The sequence below is a fragment of the Rattus rattus genome, chromosome 2, assembly GCF_011064425.1.
Source record: "Rattus rattus isolate New Zealand chromosome 2, Rrattus_CSIRO_v1, whole genome shotgun sequence".
NCBI lineage: Eukaryota > Metazoa > Chordata > Mammalia > Rodentia > Muridae > Rattus > Rattus rattus.
Genome location: NC_046155.1, coordinates 163,183,829 through 163,193,018, shown reverse-complemented (window position 1 = coordinate 163,193,018; position 9,190 = coordinate 163,183,829). Strand labels below are relative to the sequence as shown.

General features: G+C 46.3%; 1 protein-coding gene across 1 annotated transcript in view; it reads right to left on the bottom strand.

Annotated features, from left to right (window-relative positions):
• Positions 1-1,113: 1,113 nt before the first annotated feature.
• Positions 1,114-9,190, bottom strand: part of Tdrd12 (tudor domain containing 12) — a 69,016-nt gene continuing 60,939 nt past the window's right edge. Inside the window, exons 25-31 of the mRNA XM_032896138.1 lie at positions 8,651-8,823; positions 3,338-3,447; positions 2,302-2,365; positions 2,035-2,148; positions 1,798-1,951; positions 1,647-1,713; positions 1,114-1,208 (exon numbers count right to left, since the gene is read on the bottom strand). Coding sequence (XP_032752029.1) covers positions 1,114-1,208; positions 1,647-1,713; positions 1,798-1,951; positions 2,035-2,148; positions 2,302-2,365; positions 3,338-3,447; positions 8,651-8,823 — 777 coding nt within the window. The remainder of the gene's footprint in view (positions 1,209-1,646; positions 1,714-1,797; positions 1,952-2,034; positions 2,149-2,301; positions 2,366-3,337; positions 3,448-8,650; positions 8,824-9,190) is intronic.

Genomic DNA, 9,190 nt, shown 5'->3' with positions numbered 1-9,190 from the left:
GGTTTTGACACTAGTTCTTATGTAGCCCAGGCTGGCCTGACACTTCCTGGTCCTCCTGTCTCCACCTCTCATATGCTGGAATGACGGGCATGGGCGCGTCTCTGAATACCGGTCCTTTCTGATATGGAGAGCAGCAGGTGCTTAGGGGAGTCCGTCCCTCAGCAGTGCGGCTCCATCCATGTCCCTTCTCACTTGAGGGACACTGATGCGGAGATGCTAAGACACTCACCTTCCCAACTGTGACAGTGACATTTAAATGATAACCACACACCCTGTCCCCAAACCGGGGTGTTACAGCTGCATTCATTCAGATTTGCATTAGTGATCTCAGGACTCAACGCATCTGGGTAGTCTGAAGGTTAGTAAGTCCTTTTAGCATTTCTGAAAGAAAGTTCTGCCCAGGGTCCCGCTGAGCTGAGGCAAGTCTATCTTGCCTTTGGGGAAAAGAAGTCAATTTGCATCTCTTAGTAGCTGTCAAAGCCAGGAAAATTTAGGGAGTTTTTGTATGGCGCAGTTGGGCATTTAGGTCCTGTGGTAAAAGGGGCTGGCAAGTCCGGCTGGGTGTAAAAGTGTAAGACAGACTCTCCAGTTTCTGCGTGAGAGACAAGTTTTGAGCAGTGCCACACACGGGTCTACACGGCAAATGAGTAGACTAACTCCTTACAAGATCAATCTACTACCTAGTGTTAGGGTTTGCTCTCCGTCTCTACGATCAGTAGTCAGGATGAGCTACGAGAGTCAGTGAGAGAACACTCTGCATATACTTGGGTTACACAGGACCTTTGATGGAAAACACATTTTTGGAAACAGAACCTCCCTATATAGTCCTGGGTGCCCTCCAACTTGTAATCCTCCTGCCTCAATCTCCTGAGGGCTAGAATTAAAAATGTCCCTAACTTTCTGTGTCCCTGATTGTGGACTCTCCTTTGACAATCTCATCATAACCTATCACTTGGCTTGTCTACCCACTTTAAATCAATTAAGAATTCCTCATCATCATCCATGGCAGTGCCACACAATGACAGCGACAAGTCACTCTCCAGGTGAAAAGGGTTGGCCGTGACTGTGTGTGCAGTTGTCTGTCTTCTCGCTGGCGTTGGTCCACGCACGGCCTCATTCGCTCTCACTCCCGTCAGTCATGTCTGAAGAGGAGCTGCTGCTTTCAGCCAGTGCTGCCGCTTTGCAGGACAGGGTTTTAGAACTTACGACTAGAAGAGTTGGTATTATTGAAAACAGTTTAGTACAGGCTAATTACCCAGGACCATTGTTTTGGTTAGTGTAGCAAATGTCCCATGGGTCTAGCTCTGGTTTTCTTGCAAGTTATTTAACCAAATAGTTCTAAGGAAGGATATCGTAAAAGGGTTTAGAAGGTGTATTATGGAACTGATGGTGTAGCTCAATGGTATAGTGCTTTCCTATCATATATACAGCTATGGGTTCCATCCTGCACTTAAATAGTTGAAGACGCATGCTCATTACAAGGGTCAGTACGCACTCATATTAGAACATTTAGCACCAAGGTCAACCCTAGTGTTTAGGGACTTTTGTTAGTAGCCTATTTCCACAAAGGTAGACTCCCTAAACACAGCTTGTGTCTACCCAATCTCCCCGCACCGCCCTGTCCTCACCCGAGAAGCCCATCTCACCCTTGGAGAAAGGGCTGTCCTCTTCACACTCCTCCCAGTGGTCAAAGTCAAAAGCCACATTAGGATTCTGTGCAACACAAGAGTGGATGCAGGTGTGTAAGTGCATGGTGCTCATGGTCAGCAACAGCCAGCCACAAGCACACCAACTCACCCTCTGCTTGAGGAGGCCACACCAGCATGCCCGTTTCTCTTTTGCAAGTGTGATTAGAGGCTCATCATCCTTAATTATGCATTTGCAGTCATCTTTCCTTATGTCACCTTGCAGTTCCATATCAGCCAAGTAAAACTTGTCTCCTACCCAGGCACTAGGTTTTCAGTAAAAATAGTCAGTCATCTAAAATGTTGTATGTGATTTCAATTTTACTTTATCAGATACACACAAACCTACCTGAAAATGACTCTATCTGTAAAGAATTTACACTTATAGTCTTTGACATTCCTTATTTTTATCTTTAAGATGATGTGGTCATCCTTTTGGAACCACTTTATTTGTGGGTGAAAGCTAGAAGGAAAGAAAAGGATTTTGTACTTATGAGCATGCAGCCGCAGGTGGGGGTTGGGGGGAAGCTGCCCAGCAGCAGCCACAGGCTGGGGGAGAGGTGCCCAGCAGCAGCCGCAGGCTGGGGGAGAGGTACCCAGCAGCAGAAGCACATACCTTCTCACATGTGGCTGTGTAGCTTTGCTAATGGTCTCATGGCCAATGTCTTCAGATAAAACTCCTACGCAAAATCAATGTTAAAATTTCCAGATTATTTATATACCACCCCCCCACACACACACAGAATTATGGTAAGAGTATAATCTCAGCTGGCTATCGCAGTGTACATCTTTAATTCCAGTGCTGAGGAGGCAGAGGCAGGCCATTTGTGAACTGGAGGCCAGCCAGGTTTACACAGTGAGTGCCAGGACACCCAGAGATATAGTAGAGAGATTCTGTCTCAAAATACAAACAGGAAGAAAACAAATTTCATTAAAACTCAGGTATCTAGTAGTGAATAATAGTTAGAAAAGCTGAAATGCACACCATTTAGGAAGCTGGCACAATAATGTAAACTACAATAAACTGTCGAATGGAAGTCGGCAGGAAAGTGCAGCTGCTCTGGGGGCAGCCGTGCTGCACTGCTGTGTGGTGTGCAGGCAGCCAGGCTTCCTCTGCCCTTAGCCTGCAGGCTTCCAGAACAGGCAGACATCAGAACATAAGACAAGGCTCTAGGTGTGATTCACAGTGATGCAAAAGAAAATGGTAAGCAGTTTTAATCACACTAGCATCTACTGAGAAACAACCTTAGTGTTCTCAATACACCCTTGGTACAAACTAAGCGCCAGTAATTCAGATTGCAGAATATAACCTAACATCACTGGCTGCAGTGCTACAGACTGGAAGGCGCTGCAGTGTAGGACATGCTTCCGACTCAGCGGAACTGGCTGTGAAAGGAAGGAGGAGGAAGAGCTGGCTCACTGGGGAGGTTCTGCACACTTCTGGTCAGTAGATTTAAGTGTGGATGTTCCCTTCACTGGTTAAACCCTCCCCACAGAGACAGCCACACTGAGGAAGAGTCCCTGGTAGCCAGCACACAGTTCAGTGCTGTCGGGGTGGGCTGTGCTGTGTTCAATACCTCAGTAGAAGGAGAAGTCTAAATATGGGAAAGTCACAACTTGAGGTTAGGCTTCCTTTAAATACAGGTACTAACCAGGCTTTTGGTTGTCTGGGTCCACCTGGGAACCAGCTCCTCTTTCTGTACCTCTGTCTCCTCGCTGAGTGCCCTGCAAACACATGGTGCCTTCCACTGTTGTAGGTATCCTAAACATAAGAGGCAGAGGTTAAATGGACTTGAGGACTCTGGCAAAAGAGGGTATAGACATTAAACAACTCAGGTGCTTGTCATCCTGCAGTCAGACCTACCTGGAGTCTGTGTGGGCTACAGACAGTGGGAGTGTAGGCTTTGCTTAGTGTGCTCTTGCTGCAACCAAGCACAGCAGGAGGGGAGAGAGATGGGGTAGGGGGTAGGGAGTAGAGGTGCACCTGATCAGAGAAAGGCACTCTCTCATTGGCTCAGCTGGCCTTCCCTTCAAGCTCCCTGAACTGGGGAGAGGAACACATGCAGCTTCCCCACTCACACAGGAGAGAAGAGCCCAGGCACTGGGTCAGTTTCTCGTCCTCCCCACCTGTCTCCTTGCGAGTCTTTCCCAGAGTCTATTATTATTAGTTTGGGTCAACTTCTAGAAATATTGGTTTCATAAAAAGTAAGTATTAGTGGGGTAGGGGCAGGGAGATGGCTCTCCAGTTCTGAGGTCAGTGAGGCAGGAAGGTCTAGAGGTAAGAGTAAAATATGGCTTCAAAAAAAAAAAAAACCATTTATATCTTTATGCACAGAAATCTACTAAATCCAGTACAGTGCTCTTTCACTTTTGCCTATTAGTTAATTAGAGATTACCTCTTTTATGTGACCACCTCTTTAAAAAAATTACATGCGTACGCGCACGGACACACACATACACTGCAGCCTGGAGTGGTGGCACACACCATTAATTCCAACTCTTGGAAGGCAGAGGCAAGCAGATGTCTTGAGTTCAAAACAGCCTACTCTATACAGTAAGTTCTAGGACAGCCAGGACTGTGTATAGACATTATCTCAAAAAAAAAATATGTATCACTAATCTTTCGGCTCTTTAAGTAGACAATCAATTCTTAGTCAGGGTTTCTATTGCTGTGCTAGAACACCACCACCAAGAGCAATTGGAGAGGGAAGGGTTATTTCAGTTGTGGACAGTTCCACATCACAGTCCATCAGTGAAGGGGGGCAGGCCAGGAACTCAGGCAGGGCAGGAGCCTGGAAGCAAGAGTCAGTGCAGAGGCCACAGAGAGGTGCTGCTCACTGGCTTGCTTCGCATGGGTTTTCAGCTTGTTTTCTTCTACAACTGAGGACCAGCTCAGGAGTGCCAACATCCACAGAGAACTGGTCCTCCCTCCCCATCAATCTCTAAGAAAATGCCCTACAGGCTTGTCTACAGCCCATTTTATGGAAGCATTTTCTTAATCCAGGCTCTCTCTTCCAGATATGTCTAGATTTGTGTCAAACTGACAAAGACAACCAGCACAGCAGTTATGTAGTTTGAAATAAAAAATGGAAAGGTTGGTACCAGGACACCACTTCCTTGCAGCCCTGCTCCCCAGTTCCCACACTAATGGATGGCAATGCAGTTCACTGTGCATGGGCTTTTACAGAGAACTTGAGCTGACACCTGCGTGACATATACAGACATCTTTAAAGTCTCTGGAGGCTTCCGATCTGTTTATATCAATCTAAGCCCACAGTCCGGGAACTGGCAGAGGGCCTCTATCACTGCCTCCGCCAAAGCATTCACCTCCCTGGATACGAGCACGTCCATCCACCATGGTCTGCCCCTTCCTCCTTATATGCCATCTTCAACCTCACTCCAGGCCAGGCCAGGCCTTTCTCTTAGCTGTTTCCTCATCCTCAATACAGCTTGTCCTTTCAGTGACCTTAAAAGTTACCAGGTCCCAGAGCAAACTCTGGGCCTTTTCTCTAATGGGCTCCCCCACTCAAACATCTCTTCTTACCCACAGCATCAACTTTCTCTGTTACTGTGTCTTAGAATCCCCATCCCTGTCAGCCCCTCAATCCTGTGACCTCTCATCTGCCAGAACCACCACCACCACCACCACCACCTCCACCACCTCCACCTCCACCACCACCACCACCACCACCACCACCACCACTGTCACCACCACCACCACCACCACCACCACCACGTCCTCTTCCTCCTCCTCCACCCCCCGCAGGGGTCATTCCCACTGCCCACCCATCTCATCTCCTCATTCCCACATGCTGCTTTCCCTTCTGAACCAACTACACAGGCAGAGATACCAAACCTGCCCACTCATGCTCCATCTACTGTGACTCAAATGTCCTAGACTTGCCTGGCTCCTGAATTCTTCTCAAAGGCTTTCTCCTCCCACCCTCTATCAGAATCTCCCAAACTTGGAAATCTAAGTGCTAGCTATGTAATAGGAGTCTCTTTCCAGACTTCATCCTATACCTCAAAGGCTCTGCATCTCTCTCTGCCCTGACCTTGGCTGTGCACAGCTCTGCCCAGGGTTAGGATTCAATCCCAACAGTAATGGCATCTTCACTGTTAAGTAATACCTTCTAGTAATAGGAACATTTGTTTCCTTGAAGTATGAGGAAAACCACTAGTATCCTCATTATTCCACAAATATTTAATTTGCTTTAACAAAAAGCTAAAATCATTTCACATTATAAACTATTTTATCTTTGCCAGACTCTTTGGCCACCTCTCCATTCACCTGTAATTTAATAACCTTCCAAAGTCACAGAGGAACATGACAGTGAACCCAAAGTCAAGTGGGTCCTCACACAATGGCCAGGGCTCCAGGAGCACAGCGAATTATTCCAAGAATTGACAAAGGAGATTATATGACATTGAATCACAGTACAGCAAAGGACACAATCACTAGAGTGAATAGAAAGCCTACAGAAATGGAGAAAGGTTGTTGCCAACTACATATCAGACAGGACGTATAAAGTATTGCAAAATTTAAACACAAACAGTAAAATTATCTGGTCAATAAATGAATTGATAAACTGACTAGACAATCCTCAAAAGAAGAAACACAAGTGGCCAATTAAAACTGCTTTGAGGGTCCATTTTACCCTGTCAGAATGACAATTAGTTAAAAAAAAAAAAAAACAAAAAAACCACAAATCAGGGGAGGATGTAGTTCCTACGGTCAGCATCTAAAATGTGCAGTCACTATGGAAGTTAGGTCACAGGTGCTCAGAACTGAACTTAGGTCCTACGTAAGAACAGCAGGCACTCTTAACTGCGGAGCTCTCTCTCCAGCCAGCTCCTCCTTCACCCCCATAGCATTGACTTGCACATTCCTCCTGGCAAGTAAAATGAAACAGAATAAGCAATAACTCGAAGTTATGGATAGGAAAGTGGATTCTAATAGCATAGAGGACAGACGTCTGCCAGCTCTAGTGTTGTTTAAGGTGTGTTGTAAAGAATGAAGGTTGGGTGTATCTTTTATCTTTTATCTGGGAACTAAATGGTCAAAGGTGGGGTAAAACCCCAGATTGCGGTTAAGAACTTCTACAACAGACTGGATAGGAAACACTTTGCCTGGTGGGTATACCTTTATAAGTTTCTGCAAAATGCAATTCACCTCCATTTTCAGAAAATCTCAGAATGGATCTACCCAAAGTCCATCATCCTGGCCAGTATTTAATTAAAGTCTGTTTCAAATTTATAGTAGTGGTCTTAGTCTTCAACAGTGGGATTAATACTTCTCCAAGCAACTTCACTATATGGTTATTTTTAAGACTGCTCCATCTTTAACCCCTGAAAGCTGGCCTGGGTCATGAGTGAGGGGAAAGATGACCCTGCCCTTCGTCAGCTGCAGCACTGAGAGGAGCTCCAGTGAGGATCCAGTATTGATGGTAGCAGAAGCCAGAGGCCTTGAACCAGACCAGTGACTCCTTGCAACGAACATTTGCAAGTGAAGATGCGTGGACCAAAGGGTGTACTATGGGACATACCGTGACACACCAGCTTCCATGATGATATTTCTTTTTTATGTTTTGCTTTTTTATTTTTTATTTTTATTTTGTTTTTGAGATGTTGCAAGGACAGAGGGCAGACACAATAGGATGGGGAGATGAGTGGGATTGGGGTGCATGATGTGAAATTCACATAAAATCAAAAAGTTAAAAAGTAAAAATGGGTCCACATCAAAACAGGTGCTCTATTGGGAATATTTACATCTATTACATTCTATATGTTGTGGGGACCACTGGCATCTCTAGCACACATGTGGAGATCAGAGGACAACTTTCAGGAGTTGATTTTCTCCTTCTATATGAGTTCTGTGGATCAAATTAAGGTCATGAGGCTTGGTGGCAGCACCCTCTCCTTGAGGCATCTTGCAAGTCCACAAGGGCATTTAGGCTGGCGATAGCCAATATGAGAACTGGTCAGTGGCTGCATCTGTGTGACACTTGAACAGCAGCCAAGCCATGCAACCAACGGCTGCCTATCAATAGGACACAGAAGATACGGAGAATACACACAGTGGAGTTTTTCTCATCTGTAAAACTGGGAATCATGCCACTTACCGGAAAATAGAACTGGAAATAACTGTATTAAGTAAAGTAAGCCAGACCCAGACAAACACTGCACACCTTTCACATATGGAATCTAGATTTTTAAGAAAGATGTCAGAGTACCTGGGGGAAGGAGAAGGGAGAAACAGGGGCAGAAGCAGCAGAGGCAATGGAGACATGGTCAACGAGCACCATGTGCATGTGTGAAAGCCCTGTGATGAGACCCTCACTTCCTGCAATGTACACTCATGAAGAAAAGCCGAACGGCAGTCAGTGAGCACAGCTCACTTCCACCCCAGAAGCCACGGGGAAGCACAGCAGCGGGTGTGCAAGGGAGGGAGGTGGAAGCCTCCTCAGCAGAGGACAAGATGAGCCGGGGGACGCTCAGAAGGGACACTGAGAGTGCACACTTAGACGACAGCTCCAACACAGTGTAAATGAACCGTATGCTCAGTGTGTGGTCATGTAACCAGAAATGGAGCGGAAAAGCATATGTGTTTTCCACTCAAATGAACTGCACAGCCTGGGAGCCCCATCTCTGTTTCCCTGGTGTCCCCAGTGTACTTTGAGTTTACCCGAGTGAGTGGACCATCAAACCGCACACTGCGTTACCCACAAACAAGATGTCAACCAAAGTCCTTTCTGTAAAAGAAACACTTAAAATGATATGCCTGGGGCTTGCCTCTGTCACTCCAGCAACACTAGAGAGTAAGTTGCGTGTAGGACAACAGGACACCCTGAGCCCTGAAAGCTCTCAAAGCTGTGTGTTAGAACATGGAGATTCCTCAAACTTAACCCTTGTTGTGTTTTGTAAACCCAAAGAGCTTTTCCAAAGGAAGACAGAAGTGCACTTACGAAGTCTGGCTTGGAAGGTCCACAAAGGCTGGCAGCTTAGCTTCTTTGTGTAGTTTTTTCAGTTGTTCCACGTGTTCTGAATTATCAATACCCATTCCCATGGACAAAATTTCAGCTCGAACATTATAATCAATGACAGAAGTTTTTAAATTTGAAAGTTTTGTAACATGCACCTTCAACAGAAGGGGGGAGAGAAAGGTAACATTTGTAAGAGTCACATTCTGGGTCTTGGCTGGGCCATGAGCACACACACAGCCTCGTCTTCCTAGATGCTTGGATACGTGTCTCAGTACGCAAGCTCCTGTAGCAGCCGGATATTTAACACTGAGCTGATGGCAGAATCCTCTCCAGGCCCACCCCACGCTGCAGGGCTCTGCGTCATGGGCAGAACTGCGGTGATACCTCAGTGGACAGCAATCTCGGAGGCTGTGAGGCAACCGGACACAAACCCTTTGTGCTTTCTTCCCTCTTCCTTTGCTTTGGCCTCCCTGACAAGGCTCAGGTTTCTCATGTGCCTTGAAAGAACTCATCATGCCAAGG